The sequence below is a fragment of the Physella acuta genome, unplaced genomic scaffold, assembly GCF_028476545.2.
Source record: "Physella acuta isolate Inbredline_101_S28 unplaced genomic scaffold, ASM2847654v3 ptg000792l, whole genome shotgun sequence".
Lineage (NCBI taxonomy): Eukaryota > Metazoa > Mollusca > Gastropoda > Physidae > Physella > Physella acuta.
In genome coordinates this window covers 297,888-319,403 of record NW_026732310.1, presented here as the reverse complement: position 1 = coordinate 319,403, position 21,516 = coordinate 297,888, and the positions used below count along the sequence as shown (strand labels likewise).

The 21,516-nt window shown below is 39.6% G+C and overlaps 1 protein-coding gene across 1 annotated transcript in view; it reads left to right on the top strand.

Moving 5' to 3' along the window:
* The window catches only part of LOC131950957 (putative carbonic anhydrase-like protein 1), a 41,100-nt gene that overhangs the window by 12,418 nt on the left and 7,166 nt on the right, over window positions 1-21,516 (top strand). Inside the window, exons 2-10 of the mRNA XM_059313183.1 lie at window positions 7,055-7,151; window positions 15,342-15,392; window positions 15,617-15,753; window positions 16,321-16,427; window positions 17,022-17,106; window positions 17,222-17,317; window positions 17,735-17,801; window positions 17,946-18,100; window positions 18,399-18,530. Of these exons, the coding sequence (XP_059169166.1) occupies window positions 7,091-7,151; window positions 15,342-15,392; window positions 15,617-15,753; window positions 16,321-16,427; window positions 17,022-17,106; window positions 17,222-17,317; window positions 17,735-17,801; window positions 17,946-18,100; window positions 18,399-18,530 (891 nt within the window). The 5' untranslated portion in view covers window positions 7,055-7,090. The remainder of the gene's footprint in view (window positions 1-7,054; window positions 7,152-15,341; window positions 15,393-15,616; window positions 15,754-16,320; window positions 16,428-17,021; window positions 17,107-17,221; window positions 17,318-17,734; window positions 17,802-17,945; window positions 18,101-18,398; window positions 18,531-21,516) is intronic.

The following is a 21,516-nucleotide window of genomic DNA, read 5'->3' as shown; positions in this document are numbered from 1 at the left end:
GTTTCAAGCGCCATTTACCACCCTGTCAACGTTTTGTTTCAAGCGCCATTTACCACCCTGTCAACGTTTTGTTTCAAGCGCCATTTACCACCCTGTCAACGTTTTGTTTGAAGCGCCATTTACCACCCTGTCAACGTTTTGTTTCAAGCGCCATTTACCAACTGTCAACGTTTTGTTTCAAGCGCCATTTACCACCCTGTCTACGTTTTGCTTCAAGCGCCATTTACCACCCTGTCAACGTTTTGTTTCAAGCGCCATTTACCACCCTGTCAACGTTTTGTTTCAAGCGCCATTTACCACCCTGTCGACGTTTTGTTTCAAGCGCCATTTACCAACTGTTGACGTTTTGTTTGAAGCGCCATTTACCACCCTGTCAACGTTTTGTTTCAAGCGCCATTTACCACCCTGTCAACGTTTTGCTTCAAGCGCCATTTACCACCCTGTCAACGTTTTGTTTCAAGCGCCATTTACCACCCTGTCAACGTTTTGTTTCAAGCGCCATTTACCACCCTGTCGACGTTTTGTTTCAAGCGCCATTTACCAACTGTCGACGTTTTGTTTCAAGCGCCATTTACCACCCTGTCAACGTTTTGTTTCAAGCGCCATTTACCACCCTGTCAACGTTTTGTTTCAAGCGCCATTTACCACCCTGTCAACGTTTTGTTTCAAGCGCCATTTACCACCCTGTCAACGTTTTGTTTCAAGCGCCATTTACCACCCTGTCAACGTTTTGTTTCAAGCGCCATTTACCACCCTGTCAACGTTTTGTTTCAAGCGCCATTTACCACCATGTCGACGTTTTGTTTCAAGCGCCATTTACCAACTGTTGACGTTTTGTTTCAAGCGCCATTTACCAACTGTCAACGTTTTGTTTCAAGCGCCATTTACCACCCTGTCAACGTTTTGTTTCAAGCGCCATTTACCAACTGTCAACGTTTTGTTTCAAGCGCCATTTACCACCCTGTCAACGTTTTGTTTCAAGCGCCATTTACCACCATGTCAACGTTTTGTTTCAAGCGCCATTTACCAACTGTCGACGTTTTGTTTCAAGCGCCATTTACCAACTGTCGACGTTTTGTTTCAAGCGCCATTTACCAACTGTCAACGTTTTGTTTCAAGCGCCATTTACCACCCTGTCAACGTTTTGCTTCAAGCGCCATTTACCACCCTGTCAACGTTTTGTTTCAAGCGCCATTTACCAACTGTCGACGTTTTGTTTCAAGCGCCATTTACCAACTGTCAACGTTTTGTTTCAAGCGCCATTTACCACCCTGTCAACGTTTTGCTTCAAGCGCCATTTACCACCCTGTCAACGTTTTGTTTCAAGCGCCATTTACCACCCTGTCAACGTTTTGTTTCAAGCGCCATTTACCACCCTGTCGACGTTTTGTTTCAAGCGCCATTTACCAACTGTCGACGTTTTGTTTCAAGCGCCATTTACCACCCTGTCAACGTTTTGTTTCAAGCGCCATTTACCACCCTGTCAACGTTTTGTTTCAAGCGCCATTTACCACCCTGTCAACGTTTTGTTTCAAGCGCCATTTACCAACTGTCAACGTTTTGTTTCAAGCGCCATTTACCACCCTGTCAACGTTTTGTTTCAAGCGCCATTTACCACCCTGTCAACGTTTTGTTTCAAGCGCCATTTACCAACTGTCGACGTTTTGTTTCAAGCGCCATTTACCAACTGTCAACGTTTTGTTTCAAGCGCCATTTACCACCCTGTCAACGTTTTGCTTCAAGCGCCATTTACCACCCTGTCAACGTTTTGTTTCAAGCGCCATTTACCACCCTGTCAACGTTTTGTTTCAAGCGCCATTTACCACCCTGTCAACGTTTTGTTTCAAGCGCCATTTACCACCCTGTCGACGTTTTGTTTCAAGCGCCATTTACCAACTGTCGACGTTTTGTTTCAAGCGCCATTTACCACCCTGTCAACGTTTTGTTTCAAGCGCCATTTACCACCCTGTCAACGTTATGTTTCAAGCGCCATTTACCACCCTGTCAACGTTTTGTTTCAAGCGCCATTTACCACCCTGTCGACGTTTTGTTTGAAGCGCCATTTAACACCCTGTCAACGTTTTGTTTCAAGCGCCATTTACCACCCTGTCAACATTTTGCTTCAAGCGCCATTTACCACCCTGTCAAGGTTTCATTAAAACCATTTTACGTCTAAACTTCTGGCATTAACAAGCGGTCATACAAAAAATAGAAATTTCGACTTATATACGTGTATATGTGTACAGCCAAAAGTTGTTGTGTACAGGTGAAAATTATGCGTACACACGTGAAGTTAATGTGTACACATAAACTTGGCGTTTACACGCCTAAAGTTGACCTGTCCACGCCTAAAGTTGACGTGTACATGTCTAAAGTTGACGTGTACACGTCTAAAGTTGACCTGTCCACGCCTAACGTTGACCTGTCCACGACTAAAGTTGACGTGTACACGTCTAAAGTTGACGTCTACACGTCTAAAGTTGACCTGTCCACGCCTAAAGTTGACCTGTCCACGACTAAAGTTGACGTGTACACGTCTAAAGTTGACCTGTCCACGCCTAAAGTTGACCTGTCCACGACTAAAGTTGACCTGTTCACGACTAAAGTTGACGTGTACACGTCTAAAGTTGACCTGTCCACGCCTAAAGTTGACGTGTACACATCTAAAGTTGACGTGCACACGACTAAAGTTGACCTCTACACGCCTAAAGTTGACGAGTGCACGCCTAAAGTTGATGCGTATATGTCTAAAGTTGACGTGTACATGCCTAAAGGTAACGTGTACACGTCTAAAGTTGACGTCTACACGTCTAAAGTTGACGTCTACACGTCTAAAGTTGACGTTTAGACGTGTACACGTCTAAAGGTAACGTGTACACATCTAAAGTTGACGTGTCTACGTCTAAAGTTGACGTGTACACGTCTAAAGTTAACGTGTACACGTCTAAAGTTGACGTGTCTACGTCTAAAGTTGACGTGTACACGTCTAAAGTTAACATGTACTCATCTAAAGTTGTCGTGAAGGAGAAGCACGTCAACGTTTGTCCCTAATGTTTTATCTTGAAGCAGTGTTCTCGAGCAGTAGCTGTAGATAAATCGATGTCATTTTGTTCAGACACAAGACACTATTTTAAACACAATCTTTGATGCCAATTCAATCCTCAGTTCTAAATTAGCCGCAGGACATCATCGTTGATTTAATTACTTTTTTTCTCAAATTCTAGGATTAGATCTACTTTAAGAGGATCAACGCACACACATTACAACGTGCACACACATACACTGAGGATGTACACGCACACACATCGAGGTTGTACACACACACACCAAATCTGTACACACATCAGGCTTCTAAACAACAGGTACACGCCCCGCCCCCCCCCCCCCCCACACACACACATATTCAGACAGATCTATAAACAATTGATTTGTCTGACCTCCAACTGTTTTTTATTAATTAAAAAATTTGTTTAGGAGAAACTATTTATTTACTAAACTTGAGTAAACATGGACTTTTTAAAATCCGTAAATAGCAGAACTTAAGTAGTTTTGAAATTACACAAGTACAAAAATTTAACAAATTGTTTACGTGGGCAATATTTCAATAGTCCATCGTTTTAAATAACCATAACAGTATTTGGTCAAGCCTTTGAGTGGCTTGAGTGATATTTGAATGCTAAAATTTAGGAAAAGATCAACTGTTTGAAACAGTAAATGTAATTATTGAATGCAAGAAGTTGTTATGGTTTCTAAATGGTAGATGTTGTTATGGTTGCTAAATGGTTGGTGATGTTATGGTTGCTAAATGCTTGGGGATGTTATGGCTGCTAAATGGTTGGTGATGTTAAGGTTGCTAAATGGTTGGTGATGATTGGCTGCTAAATGGTTGGTGATGTAATGGCTGCTAAATGGTTGGTGATGTTATGGCTGCTAAATGGTTGGTGATGTTATGGCTGCTAAATGGTTGGTGATGTTATGGCTGCTAAATGGTTGGTGATGTTATGGCTGCTAAATGGTAGATGTTGTTATGGTTGCTAAATGATTGGTGATGTTATGGCTGCTAAATGGTTGGTGATGTTATGGCTGCTAAATGGTTGGTTATATTATGGCTGCTAAATGGTTGGTGATGTTATGGCTGCTGAATGGTTGGTGATGTTATGGCTGCCAAATTGTTTCTTGATGTTATGGTTGCTAAATGGTTGGTGATGTTATGGTTGCTAAATGGTTGGTGATGATTGGCTGCTAAATGGTTGGTGATGTTATGGCTGCTAAATGGTTGGTGATGTTATGGCTGCTAAATGTTTGGTGATGTTATGGTTGCTAAATGGTTGGTGATGTTATGGCTGCTAAATGGTTGGTGATGATTGGTTGCTAAATGGTAGATGTTGTTATGGTTGCTAAATGGTAGATGTTGTTATGGTTGCTAAATGGTAGATGTTGTTATGGTTGCTAAATGGTAGTTGTTGTTATGGTTGCTAAATGGTAGATGTTGTTATGGTTGCTAAATGGTAGTTGTTGTTATGGTTGCTAAATGGTAGATGTTGTTATGGTTGCTAAATGGTAGTTGTTGTTATGGCTGCTAAATGGTAGTTGTTGTTATGGTTGCTAAATGGTAGTTGTTATGGTTGCTAAATGGTAGTTGTTGTTATGGTTGCTAAATGGTAGATAAGAGAGTACACCAAAGCATGAGAGAGTGACTGTGTTTAACGGCTTGTACACGGCTGTAAACTAGAATTCCGGAGTCTGTGAACTAGAGGGGAGAAGCCGGAAGGATTAAAGCGAAGTGAGGAGCTGTTTGTGAAGACCTAATCAAGTAGCAAATCACGCTCAGACCAGAGGGCTCAAAGACCAGACCACCAGCCCAGCTCTGGTGAATCAGCTTTAAATTACATCTTACACAGGCGCTTCTTCCCTACACACACTCTCTCTCTCTCTCTGTCTCTCTGTCGCCTTGTTCCTCTCTCTGTCTCTCTGTCACCTTGTTCCTCTCTCTGTCTCTCTCTGTCGCCTTGTTCCTCTCTCTGTCGCCTTGTTCCTCTCTCTGTCTCTCTCTGTCGCCTTGTTCCTCTCTCTGTCGCCTTGTTCCTCTCTCTGTCTCTCTGTCTCTCTGTCGCCTTGTTCCTCTCTCTGTCTCTCTGTCGCCTTGTTCCTCTCTCTGTCTGTCTCTCTGTCTCTCTGTCTCTCGGTCTCTCTGTCTCTCTGTCTCTCTGTCGCCTTGTTCCTCTCTCTGTCTCTCTGTGCATTGTTCCCCTCTCTGTCGCCTTGTTCCTCTCTCTGTCTCTCTGTCGCCTTGTTCCTCTCTCTGTCTGTCTCTCTGTCTCTCTGTCTCTCTGTCTCTCGGTCTCTCTGTCTCTCTGTCTCTCTGTCTCTCTGTCTCTCTGTCTCTCTGTCTCTCTGTCTCTCTGTCGCATTGTTCCTCTCTCTGTCTCTCTGTCTCTCTGTCTCTCTGTCTCTCTGTCTCTCTGTCTCTCTGTCTCTCTGTCTCTCTGTCTCTCTGTCTCTCTGTCGCCTTGTTCTCTCTCTGTCTCTCTGTCGCCTTGTTCCTCTCTCTGTCTCTCTCTGTCTCTCTGTCTCTCTGTCTCTCTGTCTCTCTGTCTCTCTGTCGCCTTGTTCCTCTCTCTGTCTTAGTCTCTTCGTGTCTTATAGAAAAATAATTTGTAAAGAAAAAAGGCTCCACGAAAATTTACCGACTGGGGTTGGCCATGAAGTTAATGAACAGTTAACATTATGATAATTAAAAGAGATATTTTGTCGTCTGTGTTTTAGGGGGATCAGATGGGTATGAATGACTGCAGGTTTTACAATTACTTTGTACTGGCCGCATACACATTCTTGTATGGTAAAAACTGTGTTCGTATATAAGTGCAGCTATCCACGTGTTTACACTTTATTCTCTTTGTTTTAACATCTTAATGAGAATATATTCATTTCTTCATCAAACAACTTCGTTGATACCGACCCTAATTAAGTTGTCCTAATTAGATGAGTTTAGCGTAATTGGGTTGGAATAAGGGATCAATACCAACATATGTACCAACATAAAAAACCCTCTTCCCTTCTCTTTTGCCCCTCGCATTTATCTCAACTGGCAGGAATTTGGTTTTTGTAAGGGCCATATGGCATATTTTTACAAGCTTTTATTTAACTTGCTTCCTCGTTCTTTTGTCTGTCGTGCTTCGTCACAGATCGAAACTACCGACCGAAATTTCTAACGGACCTATTCGTTTCAAACTTGGCACGTGTGTCGAGACCCGATAACATTGCAACTGACATCAAATTTGACTTAATTGGATGTTTGTTCGTTTTTAAAGAATTAATTAAAACGAGCCGGCCCGCGGCATAACATACGCCGCTATTTAGTTGTTTCTAATTTTCAATAATTCATAATTTGTGAATTCGGCAGTACCAACGCTGACACTGAAAATATTTCTTTAAAACACTATAAGTACCTCGTTAAGGGCCATAACCCCCCCCCCCCCCCATTCCTTCCCCCCCTCCCCCCCCCCCCTACGTTTAAAATCGTTGGCTCTGCTTGTAAACATTTAGAGTGAACACAGCTCACTAAAACCATGTAGGGGTGGGGAGGTAGGGAGAGCGTTTGCAGCTTGTTTTCTAACGGCTCGAAGAAGAGAATTATATATATAGATTGCCTATATTATGTACTACTTACAGCACTATTATACGCACATTTCCGTATTCATTTGGTTTTTAGTTATGCAAATCTAATGTTTTGAAACATGTAAAGTACTAAAAGAAATTCATAAAAACGTATTAATAACACGTTTTTATGATTAATACATTGATGTGGAGGGAAAAAAATGATTTATCTAAATATAATAATAAACTATTTAAATAACTGAAACTAAAAGCGTGGCTCGCTATATGATGTATTAACTACCTTCAGTATTATGAGGTTGTAAGTTTGTATTAAAGACCTCCAGTATTATGATGTTGTAAGTTTGTATTAAAGACCTCCAGTATTATGAGGTTGTAACTTTGTATTAAAGACCTCCAGTATTATGAGGTTATAAGATTGTAACAACTCTACTTGCAGGTGATCTGTTGTAAGGACGGATGTCCTCAGGTGAGAATGTCCATCTGTCTGCTACATCACGTGCTACTCACCTCACTGGTCATCTACAGGGTGGCAGGTCAGTACACGTACTCACTTAGTCGGTGTCTACCATCTTCTCATCCCATACTGACCATCCTATACCAATATACCATCACATAACACTTAGTGTCTACCATCTTCTCATCCCATACTGACCATCCTATACCAATATACCATCACATAACACTTAGTGTCTACCATCTTCTCATCCCATACTGACCATCCTATACCAATATACCATCACATAACACTTAGTGTCTACCATCTTCTCATCCCATACTGACCATTCTATACCAATATACCATCACATAACACTTAGTGTCTACCATCTTCTCATCCCATACTGACCATCCTATACCAATATACCATCACATAACACTTAGTGTCTACCGTCTTCTCATCCCATACTGACCATCCTATACCAATATACCATCACATAACACTTAGTGTCTACCATCTTCTCATCCCATACTGACCATCCTATACCAATATACCATCACATAACACTTAGTGTCTACCATCTTCTCATCCCATACTGACCATCCTATACCAATATACCATCACAGAACACTTAGTGTCTACCATCTTCTCATCCCATACTGACTATCCTATACCAATATACCATCACATAACACTTAGTGTCTACCATCTTCTCATCCCATACTGACCATCCTATACCAATATACCATCACAGAACACTTAGTGTCTACCATCTTCTCATCCCATACTGACCATCCTATACCAATATACCATCACATAACACTTAGTGTCTACCATCTTCTCATCCCATACTGACCATCCTATACCAATATACCATCACATAACACTTAGTGTCTACCATCTTCTCATCCCATACTGACCATCCTATACCAATATACCATCACATAACACTTAGTGTCTACCATCTTCTCATCCCATACTGACCATCCTATACCAATATACCATCACATAACACTTAGTGTCTACCATCTTCTCATCCCATACTGACCATCCTATACCAATATACCATCACATAACACTTAGTGTCTACCATCTTCTCATCCCATACTGACCATCCTATACCAATATACCATCACATAACACTTAGTGTCTACCACCTTCTCATCCCATACTGACCATCCTATACCAATATACCATCACATAACACTTAGTGTCTACCATCTTCTCATCCCATACTGAACATCCTATACCAATATACCATCACATAACAATTGGTTTCTACCATCAAAGTATGACCCGGTCTATGTGATACGTGGCATGTAATACATCACCATGACACCACTAATACGATATGAGTAGACCATCAACATGACACCACTAATACGATATGAGTAGACCATCAACATGACACCACTAAAAGAGATGACCATCAACATGACACCACTAAAAGAGTAGACCCTCACCATGACACCACTAAAAGAGTAGACCATCACCATGACACCACTAAAAGAGTAGACCCTCACCATGACACCACTAAAAGAGTAGACCCTCACCATGACACCACTAAAAGAGTAGACCATCAACATGACACCACTAAAAGAGTAGACCCTCACCATGACACCACTAAAAGAGTAGACCCTCACCATGACACCACTAAAAGAGTAGACCATCACCATGACACCACTAAAAGAGTAGACCATCAACATGACACCACTAAAAGAGTAGACCATAACCATGACACCACTAAAAGAGTAGACCATAACCATGACACCACTAATACGATATAATTAGACCATCACCATGACACCACTAATAGATTAGACCATCACCATGACACCACTCAAAGAGTAGACCATCACCATGACACCACTAATACGATATAATTAGACCATCACCATGACACCACTAATAGATTAGACCATCAACATGACACCACTAATAGATTAGACCATCACCATGACACCACTCAAAGAGTAGACCATCACCATGACACCACTAATACGATATAATTAGACCATCACCATGACACCACTAAAAGAGTAGACCATCAACATGACACCACTAATAGAGTAGACCATCAGCATGACACCACTAATACGATATGAGTAGAGCCTCATTAGTAAATGCACATGTCATACCCTGCAGACCCCATCACGTTCGATATATTTCTGGCACCATTTCAGCACACAAATCACCAGCACCAGCGTGTAAACAGCAGCAGATTGGTCGGCACTGCTACCTCACACACACACACACACACCCATACACACACACACACCCATTCACCCACACACATACCCATGTACACACACATACTCACGCACACGGGAAAGATTTGCTTGTTCATTATATTACATCTGTCATGATTATTAGATCTCGCTAAAATATTCAAGTAATGAAGTATTCAATTGTTTGATGTATCGTGTCAATAGAAATATGTCCTTATATGTCATGTAGGTAGACATGGGCGTACAACCTACATATTGCCCCTAGTCAGTTTGTCATCAAGTGCTTGTATCAGTTCACTCATGCATCATTTACAAACACTCAGATAAGGCGAGTTCATGAATACAATTTCAGAAAGGATTTTAGAGAGAAACAAAAACCAAAATGCTCACTTGTATTAATTGTGCTCTAAATTGTGCCCTAAATGGTAATGTAAACAATATTCTAATCGCTTTGAGCATTCTGATTGTGATGTAAATGTTGAAAAAAGAGGATATTTTCTGTGCTGCAAATTTCAGTACCAACATTGATTTTTTAATGTAAAACCTGCAACAGCACTGCTTCTATCAGTTTTATAACGACGCCATAATCTGTAATCTTTTTGGAACGCAATGTTGAGAAAACATTGCTAACGTTTGCATCAGCTTTCCTACAACATAGATCCCATTGTCTTTTTTACAGATCAAGTTTATTAGGTCCCATACTATGTTCTATTCACATATCAAGTTAACACGTCACATACCATGTTCTAATCACATATAAAGTTAACACGCCCCACACTAAGTCTTATTCACATAAGAAGTTAAGTAACGACGACTAGGATGTTGATAGAGAACAATGGTCTGGTTAAGTAACGACGACTAGGATGTTGATAGAGAACAATGGTCTGGTTAAGTAACGACGACTAGGATGTTGATAGAGAACAATGGTCTGGTTAAGTAACGACGACTAGGATGTTGATAGAGAACAATGGTCTGGTTAAGTAAAGAGAATCTGGGTTAGAACAATGGCCGGACGGTCCTCCATCCAATTAATTCCACGACTCTCTCTCCATTTCCGTCCCAGGGGCTGGCGACCCGTGTCACGGAATAAACTCCATTAAATGGTTTCATGTTCCACACATTAGCTCACACACATTAGCTCACACATTAAATCACACACGTTAACACACACATATTAGCTCACACACATTAGCTCATACACGTTAACTCACACACGTTAGCTCACACACATTAGCTCACACACATTAGCTCACACATATTAGCTCACACACATTAGCTCACACACATTAACTCACACAAATTAACTCACACACGTTAACTCACACACATTAGCTCACACACATTAGCTCACACACATTAGCTCACACACATTAGCTCACACACATTAACTCACACACATTAACTCACACACGTTAACTCACACACATTACCTCACACATTACCTCACATACATTAGCTCACACACATTAACTCACACACATTAACTCACACAAATTAACTCACACACGCTAACTCACACACATTAACTCACACACATTAGCTCACACACATTAACTCACACACATTAACTCACACAAATTAACTCACACACGCTAACTCACACACATTAACTCACACAAATTAACTCACACACGCTAACTCACACACATTAACTCACACACATTAACTCACACACATTAAATCAAACACTTTGCCTCTCACACATTACCTCACACACGTTAACTCACACACATTAGCTAACACACATTAGCTCACTCACATTAACTCACACACATTAACTCACACACATTAACTCACACACATTAAATCACACACTTTGCCTCTCACCACATTACCTCACACACATTACCTCACACATTAACTCACACACATTATCTCACACCCACTAGTTTATGCTCTAAATAAATATATTTAGAATTAGTCAAAAACAATTTAAGTCAGCCTGTGTCATTTTTACTTTCTCATATATACGAAGTATAGAGAAAGTCTTGTAATTGTGCAAAAAAAAAATCGAGTTTTTTTTTATAAATCTCGACGTTTTACACCTCCCTGAGTCGGAATAACAGTTTTGCAATCTTGTCCGTATGTTTGTGTGTGTGTGTGTGTGTGTGCGTGTGTGTGTGTGTGTGTAAACACGATAACTTGAGTACCGTTACAGCTAGGTTGATGAAATTTCATATATAAGTATTTTATCAAAATCGTAGATCCGTATCAACTTTTGAGCGATTTCCGATAACCGGAAGTGGTACTTTTTCTACTTTGAATTTTTCAAAAGCCTATAACTTGAGTACTATTTCAGATAGATAAATGAAATTTCTCATGTAAGTACAAAATCTAATTCTCTACCATCTATTAAATGTTGAGTAATTTCAGTTGACTGGAAGTTGTAATTTACGCTATTTCCGATTTCTCAAAAAAACGCATGTAAATTTATAAAGTACTAATAATATTCCGCACTATTATGCACAATTCTTTTTACTACGAGATTCTATTCTATTTTTAAAAGTTTAAGTAATTAAAAATAATGTCTATATTCCGAGTTGCAATCCCACGTAGTGTTATATAAGAATATTCGAGAAAGTTTAGGGGAGACTACTCCCGGTTTATTTTTATAGAATATAGGTCGTTGCGTGTTAGGCTACTGTTTTTTTTTAAACCACATCATTTCGTCATAGCCACCACATCATTTCGTCATAGCCACCACATCATTTCGTCATAGCTACCACATCATGTCGTCATAGCTACCACATCATTTCGTCATAGCTACCACATCATTTCGTCATAGCTACTACATCATGTCGTCATAGCTACCACATCATATCGTCAAAGCTAAAAACATAATTTCGCCATACCTACCACCCTATCCCATCCCCGCAACAGCTTCTAGCCACAAGATCGGTAACTTTTTAAAATATTATTTGCTAAGCCCCAATATTTAAATATCTGGCATAGATTTGTGTTGTACATAACGTGCGGTTGTAATTATTACAATAAATTTCCGTTGTTTTTTTTAAAAATCGTGCAGCTTTTTTAGACTGCAAATCAAATTGCCTAGTTTTAACGAAGCCCATCCACTGACTAAATTGACTAGTTTTAACTAACCCATCCACTCACTAAATTGACTAGTTTTAACTAAGCCCATCCACTCACTAAATTGACTAGTTTTAACGAAGCCCATCCACTGACTAAATTGACTAGTTTTAACTAAACCCATCCACTCACTAAATTGACTAGTTTTAACTAAGCCCATCCACTGACTAAATTGACTAGTTTTAACTAAACCTATCCACTCACTAAATTGACTAGTTTTAACTAAGCCCATCCACTGACTAAATTGACTAGTTTTAACTAAGCCCATCCACTGACTAAATTGACTAGTTTGAACTAAACCCATCCACTCACTAAATTGACTAGTTTTAACTAAGCCCATCCACTCACTAAATTGACTAGTTTTAACTAAGCCCATCCACTCACTAAATTGACTAGTTTTAACTAAGCCCATCCACTCACTAAATTGAATAGTCTTAACTAAGCCCATCCACTCACTAAATTGACTAGTTTTAACTAAGCCCATCCACTCACTAAATTGACTAGTTTGAACTAAACCCATCCACTCACTAAATTGACTAGTTTTAACTAAGCCCATCCACTCACTAAATTGACTAGTTTTAACTAAGCCCATCCACTGACTAAATTGACTAGTTTTAACTAAACCTATCCACTCACTAAATTGACTAGTTTTAACTAAGCCCATCCACTGACTAAATTGACTAGTTTTAACTAAGCCCATCCACTGACTAAATTGACTAGTTTGAACTAAACCCATCCACTCACTAAATTGACTAGTTTTAACTAAGCCCATCCACTCACTAAATTGACTAGTTTTAACTAAGCCCATCCACTCACTAAATTGACTAGTTTTAACTAAGCCCATCCACTCACTAAATTGAATAGTCTTAACTAAGCCCATCCACTCACTAAATTGACTAGTTTTAACTAAGCCCATCCACTCACTAAATTGACTAGTTTGAACTAAACCCATCCACTCACTAAATTGACTAGTTTTAACTAAGCCCATCCACTCACTAAATTGACTAGTTTGAACCAAGCCCATCCACTCACTAAATTGACTAGTTTTAACTAAGCCCATCCACTCACTAAATTGACTAGTTTTAACTAAGCCCATCCACTCACTAAATTGACTAGTTTTAACTAAGCCCATCCACTCACTAAATTGACTAGTTTGAACTAAACCCATCCATTTACTTAAATGACTTGTCTAAACTAAGACCGCTGTCTGACTAAAATGACTTGTTTGAACTAAGCCCATCCGCTGACTAAATTGACTTGTTTGAACTAAGCCCATCCACTGACTAAAATGACTTGTTTGAACTAAGCCCATCCACTGACTAAAATGACTAGCTTGAACTAAGCCCATCCACTGACTAAAATGACTTGTTTGAACTAAGCCCATCCACTGACTAAAATGACTAGCTTGAACTAAGCCCATCCACTGACTAAAATGACTTGTTTGAACTAAGCCCATCCACTGACTAAAATGACTAGCTTGAACTAAGCCCATCCACTGACTAAAATGACTTGTTTGAACTAAGCCCATCCACTGACTAAAATGACTAGCTTGAACTAAGCCCATCCACTGACTAAAATGACTTGTTTAACTAAGCCCATCCACTGACTAAAATGACTAGCTTGAACTAAGCCCATCCACTCACTAAATTGACTAGCTTGAACTAAGCCCATCCACCAACTAAAACGACTAGCTTGAACTAAGCCCATCCACTGACTAAAATGACTAGCTTGAACTAAGCCCATCCACCAACTAAAACGACTTGTTTTGACTGTACCAGCCCACCGTTTTAGACGCTCCCTGCAAGCTCTCCCATCTTTTTTTAGCTCCAAAGGCCCTCAATCAGCGACGTTACAGTCCCATTTCTCGCGAGAGTAGTCGGGATTAAGGGAGACAACTAATCCTTGACAACTACAGGAAGCCACAGTAAACATTCTCAAGAAATAAGGGTCAGGACAATTTTCGGAACGTTTTTATCTGAATGCAGACTAAACACGCTGCCATTCATGTGAATGCCATGCACATCTTGTTTACACATACTTCAGAAATTTTTTAAAAAATTGAAATTTTGGACTTGATGTCCACCAACTTCTTCCAATTTCCACCACAATCGGTGAGTCGAGTATTATAACAGCAACTCTTGTCACTCACGTGCATCCCCTGGGTGAGGTCTCATTCAAGATCAGCCAGACTCGAGACAAGGACGATAAGCGACTGTTTAAGTTGGGCTGCGCTAAAACATTCGTGTTCTATGATCATCACTGGTGACTCGTACATACATCAAAACAATACTTGACTAAATGTACAAACATAAGAACAATACTTGACTAAATGTACAAACATAAGAACAATACTTGACTAAATGTACAAACATAAGAACAATACTTGACTAAATGTACAAACATAAGAACAATACTTGACTAAATGTACAAACATAAGAACAATACTTGACTAAATGTACAAACATAAGAACAATACTTGACTAAATGTACAAACATAAGAACAATACTTGACTAAATGTACAAACATAAGAACAATACTTGACTAAATGTACAAACATAAGAACAATACTTGACTAAATGTACAAACATAAGAACAATACTTGACTAAATGTACAAACATAAGAACAATACTTGACTAAATGTACAAACATAAGAACAATACTTGACTAAATGTACAAACATAAGAACAATACTTGACTAAATGTACAATCATCAGAACAACACATGACTATATGTCAAAAGAAACAGGGTTGCATCCCCTATTTTAGTCTAGTTCTTATGCCATTTTATTTTCTTCAAATAATTACTATATAGGTCAATACGATGTATGATCATGTATTTGAAACTGTATAAAGCTACAACATACGTCATTATTTTAAATGTTTAAATAAATTTATTTTAAAATGCCTTTGCCCCTGCCCCCCCCCCCCCCACTATAATTATATTATGTCAATATGTTTTGTTTTCAGGCGACACGAAGACATTATGGTCTCAGTGGTGGACATACGAAGGCATTTCTGGTGAGTTCACATACATCAAAAATTAGTCAATTGTTGGTACCTCAGAATCAATTGGTAACACAAACATTCATTAAATGGGACATTTTCTGCTTTTATATCAGTATACCAGGTCCCATAACTCCACCATTTCAGTCCCAGGTCCCATAACTCCACCATTTCAGTCCCACGTCCGATAACTCCACCATTTCAGTCTCAGGTCCGATAACTCCACCTTTTACTTCCAGGTCCCGACTACTGGGGTCTCCTAAACCAAGACTGGACATTATGCAACAAGGGTCAGCACCAGTCTCCAGTGGACATTAACCCCAGGAATCTGGTCTTTGACCCCAACTTGAGGCCTTTACGTGTAGACGCTCACAAAGTAAGTCTCAGTACCGTCATCTCCCCTGCCCTCAGTACCGTCATCTCCCCTGCCCTCAGTACCGTCATCTCCCCTGCCCTCAGTACCATCATCTCCCCTGCCCTCAGTACCATCAACTCCCCTGCCCTCAGTACCGTCATCTCCCCTGCCCTCAGTACCATCATCTCCCCTGCCCTCAGTACCATCATCTCCCCTGCCCTCAGTGCCGTCATCTCCCCTGCCCTCAGTACCGTCATCTCCCCTGCCCTCAGTACCATCCTCTCCCCTCAGTACCGTCATCTCCCCTGCCCTCAGTACCGTCATCTCCCCTGCCCTCAGTACAGTCATCTCCCCTGCCCTCAGTACCGGCACTTATCTCCCCTGCCGTAAACCTGTAGCACATTTAAAACAGTTCAATAAATGCTCATCGCCTTTTGCTTAGGCCAGTTTGTGATTTGGTTTGAAAATAATGTTTTTCGACTGTTAGTTTGTATTGAAAAGCGAATATGTTGCCAATTAGGTTTTGGTTAATGCATATCTTGACTGATTATTTTAAGATTCATAAATATCTTGACTGATTATTTTTAGATTGACGGATATCTTGTCAACACTGGACACGACATCACATTTTTTGTGAACACAACAAATCCCCGGCCATTCGCCTTCACAGGGGGGCCTCTGTCTTACACATACAGGTAGGTGGCCTCTGTCTTACACTTACAGGTAGGTGGCCTCTGTCTTACACTTACAGGTAGGTGGCCTCTCTTACACTTACAGGAAGGTGGCCTCTGTCTTACACTTACAGGTAGGTGGCCTCTGTCTTACACTTACAGACTTGTGTCTTACACTTACAGGTAGGTGGCCTCTGTATTACACTTACAGGTAGGTGGCCTCTGTCTTACACATACAGGTAGGTGGCCCCTGTCTTACACTTACATGTAGGTGGCCTCTGTCTAACACTTACAGGTAGGTGGCCTCTGTCTTACACATACAGGTAGGTGGCCCCTGTCTTACACTTACATGTAGGTGGCCTCTGTCTAACACTTACAGGTAGGTGGCCTCTGTCTTACACATACAGGTAGGTGGCCTCTGTCTTACACTTACAGGTAGGTGGCCTCTGTCTTACACATACAGGTAGGTGGCCTCTGTCTTACACTTACAGACTTGTATCTTACACGTCAGGGTAGGTAGTGTCTTACATATACATGTAGGTACATACATGTGGTTAGATTTATATTTCAAATTACAGGGTACACCATATCATTATCAAATTACATTTTAAATTACAGGGTACACCATATCAAATTACACTTTGGAAAGATTGACCTGCTCGGCTCAGAACACACCATAGGCGGAAGGCCGTTCCCATTTGAGGTAGAGACGTTTGTTTGTTAACATGGTTTCATGTTTGTACGTGTGGGGTGTGGTGTAACGTTAAATAGAACCTATGTAACATGAAAAACTTGAGTATATCAACTGTATGCCCCAGCTCCAGATCTACGGCTATAACGGCGAACTGTACGACAACTTTAAGGAAGCTCAACTGGCATCGCATGGAGTAGCGGCTGTTGCTGTCTTTGGTAATGTATGTATGGCTCTAGATTCTAACTACTTCCTCTGTCTTTGGTAATGTATGTATGGCTCTAGATTCTAACTACTTCCTCTGTCTTTGGTAATGTATGTATGAATGTATGGCTCTAGATTCTCACTGCCTCCTCTGTCTTTGGTAATGTATGTATGGCTCTAGATTCTCACTGCCTCCTCTGTCTTTGGTAATGTATGTATGGCTCTAGATTTTCAAGCTATTTTGTATTTTGTTGTAGTTATAGTGCTGCATGTTTGAATCCAATGGCCTACGCAGGATCGAAGACTAATAAAACTAACAATTTTAAGTGTGTAATGTAATTGACAATTTAAACTGTAAAATGTAACTGACAATTTAAAGTGTGTAATGTAATTGACAATTTTAAAGTGTGTAATGTAAGTGAAAATTTACTGACAGATAGGAGAGAAAATCAGCCCTGAACTGGACACATTGATCAAAGCTGTCAACGACATTCCTTACAAAGGTTAGTTTCGTTTACATGGATGGAAAAATAAGATGCCTTTTGTTACTCTAGAATAGTTTTTGCTAAGTGTTAACTGTGCCCATCACATGATGTAGTCCAGGTGTGAGAACTGTGTTTAGTAGGTTTGTCTTTCCTTATGAGCAGATAACTCAGCCTCACTCGCCGATGTCTCCATCATGGGATTGATCCCAGAGACTCACGACTACATGACATACGAGGGCTCCATGACCCAGCCGAGTTGTCTAGAAACGGTCACGTGGGTTTTGTTTAACAAACCATTGACCATCGACAAGCAGCAGGTTGGTTTACACGTCTGCTAGTTTAGCCTTAAAACAGACGTAGGCTACGTCTATATGTAAGAGAGAATTCACGAGTTTTTTGTTTAACCTTGGATATAATTTACTGACAGGACCGAGTACTTCTAACAATTCTCGTGTCACGTTGTATCTTGTATGATACACTTGTATCTTGTATGATACAGTTGTATCATGTATGATACAGTTTTATCATATATGATACAGTTGTATCATGTACAATGCCCTTGTATCATGTATAATGCCCTTGTGTCATGTATAATGCCCTTGTATCATTGAGCAGCTGTCCACTTTACGCCGTCTCCACAAGGCAGTCAGCAGAGACAGCCCATCTTTGCTAATGGAGAACAACTTCCGCCCTCCCATGCCTGTCAACAGACGGACCATACGGACAAACATCCAATATCAGAAGCAGGTCGGTCACATCTGACAGGCTCATCTTGTACAACATTTATATCTGTCGTCTCTATGTTGTACAACATTTATATCTGTCGTCTGTATGTTGTACAACATTTATATCTGTCGTGTTTATGTTGTACAACATTTATATCTGTCGTCTGTATGTTGTACAACATTTATATCTGTCGTCTCTATGTTGTACAACATTTATATCTGTCGTCTGTATGTTGTACAACATTTATATATGTCGTCTGTATGTTGTACAACATTTATATTTGTCGTGTTTATGTTGTACAACATTTATATCTGTCGTCTGTATGTTGTACAACATTTATATCTGTCGTGTTTATGTTGTACAACATTTATATCTGTCGTCTGTATGTTGTACAACATTTATATCTGTCGTGTTTATGTTGTACAACATTTATATCTGTCGTCTGTATGTTGTACAACATTTATATCTGTCGTCTGTATGTTGTACAACATTTATATCTGTCGTGTTTATGTTGTACAACATTTATATCTGTCGTCTGTATGTTGTACAACATTTATATATGTCGTCTGTATGTTGTACAACATTTATATCTGTCGTCTGTATGTTGTACAACATTTATATCTGTCGTCTGTATGTTGTACAACATTTATATATGTCGTCTGTATGTTGTACAACATTTATATCTGTCGTGTTTATGTTGTACAACATTTATATCTGTCGTCTGTATGTTGTACAACATTTATATCTGTCGTGTTTATTTTGTACAACATTTATATCTGTCGTCTGTATGTTGTACAACATTTATATCTGTCGTCTGTATGTTGTACAACATTTATATCTGTCGTGTTTATGTTGTACAACATTTATATCTGTCGTCTGTATGTTGTACAACATTTATATATGTCGTCTGTATGTTGTACAACATTTATATCTGTCGTCTGTATGTTGTACAACATTTATATCTGTCGTCTGTATGTTGTACAACATTTATATATGTCGTCTGTATGTTGTACAACATTTATATCTGTCGTGTTTATGTTGTACAACATTTATATCTGTCGTCTGTATGTTGTACAACATTTATATCTGTCGTGTTTATTTTGTACAACATTTATATCTGTCGTCTGTATGTTGTACAACATTTATATCTGTCGTGTTTATGTTGTACAACATTTATATCTGTCGTGTTTATGTTGTACAACATTTATATCTGTCGTCTGTATATTGTACAACATTTATATCTGTCGTGTTTATGTTGTACAACATTTATATCTGTCGTCTGTATGTTGTACAACATTTATATCTGTCGTGTTTATGTTGTACAACATTTATATCTGTCGTGTTTATGTTGTACAACATTTATATCTGTCGTCTGTTGTACAACATTTATATCTGTCGTCTGTATGTTGTACAACATTTATATCTGTCGTCTGTATGTTGTACAACATTTATATCTGTCGTGTTTATGTTGTACAACATTTATAGCTGTCTGCATGTTGTACAACATTTATATATGTCGTCTCTATGTTGTACAACATTTATATCTGTCGTCTGTATGTTGTACAACATTTATATATGTCGTCTGTATGTTGTACAACATTTATATCTGTCGTGTTTATGTTGTACAACATTTATATCTGTCGTCTGTATGTTGTACAACATTTATATCTGTCGTGTTTATTTTGTACAACATTTATATCTGTCGTCTGTATGTTGTACAACATTTATATCTGTCGTGTTTATGTTGTACAACATTTATATCTGTCGTGTTTATGTTGTACAACATTTATATCTGTCGTCTGTATGTTGTACAACATTTATATCTGTCGTCTGTATGATGTCCTCAGTTCGGTCCCCTCTAGCCAAAATGTCCTTTATTCGGTCCTCTCTAGCCAAAATGTCCTTCATTCGGTCCTCTCTAGCCAAAAAGTCCTTCATTCGGTCCTCTCTAGCCAAAAAGTCCTTCATTCGGTCCTCTCTAGCCAAAAAGTCCTTCATTCGGTCCTCTCTAGCCAAAAAGTCCTTCATTCGGTCCTCTCTAGCCAAAATGTCTTTCATTCGGTCCTCTCTAGCCAAAATGTCCTTCATTCGGTCCTCTCTAGCCAAAATGTCCTTCATTCGGTCCTCTCTAGCCAAAATGTCCTTCATTCGGTCCTCTCTAGCCAAAATGTCCTTCATTCGGTCCTCTCTAGCCAAAATGTCCTTCATTCGGTCCTCTCTAGCCAAAATGTCCTTCATTCGGTCCTCTCTAGCCAAAATGTCCTTCATTCGGTCCTCTTTAATGAAAATGCCAAAGTGTCGTCCTCTCTTAAAGCTTGATCAGCGTTGAATCATCCGGCGGAGATCCTTTAAATCTCAGCACTGTGTTCCCCATCAGGCCAGTGTTCGGTACATTTGGTCCAGATTTGTCAGATAACGCGACCACAGTTCTCCCATTTCTGTGTTTAGTTTAAAGTCGTTGGTTGGCTATTGCCAGATTTCTCTAGTGCTCATGTTAAAGAAGTGTAGCGAGCCTAGGATATTTTATGGACCATATTTCTCATTAGGTGCACCATTTTGATAGAAACAAACGGTGTCACGCATTCAGTTGGGGGAGGGGGGCGAACATAAGACGAACATTGTTGTATATTGAAACTAACTTTAGCACCAGTCCAACATTGTTGTATACTGAAACTAACTTTAGCACCAGTCCAACATTGTTGTATACTGAACTTCGTCGTATCCAACTATTTCAACTTGAAATTTAGCTTGCACGCAAAGAACTCATAAATATACCAAGCCATTAACTTAGCTCGAACGTTTCAGGAGTTGTCGCAAATGGAATTTCAATTTAGTCACTAGAGCAACTGTTGTAGACTTAGACCGCTGAGACTTGGCTTGTCAGTTCGTAACTAGACCAATATCATGGGAAAATACAACAGCTAGATAGTACATTGAATACCTTAAGGAGACGTCAATAAAAAAAAAGATAAAAACATTATATCAAATACAGTATGTTATTATAGAA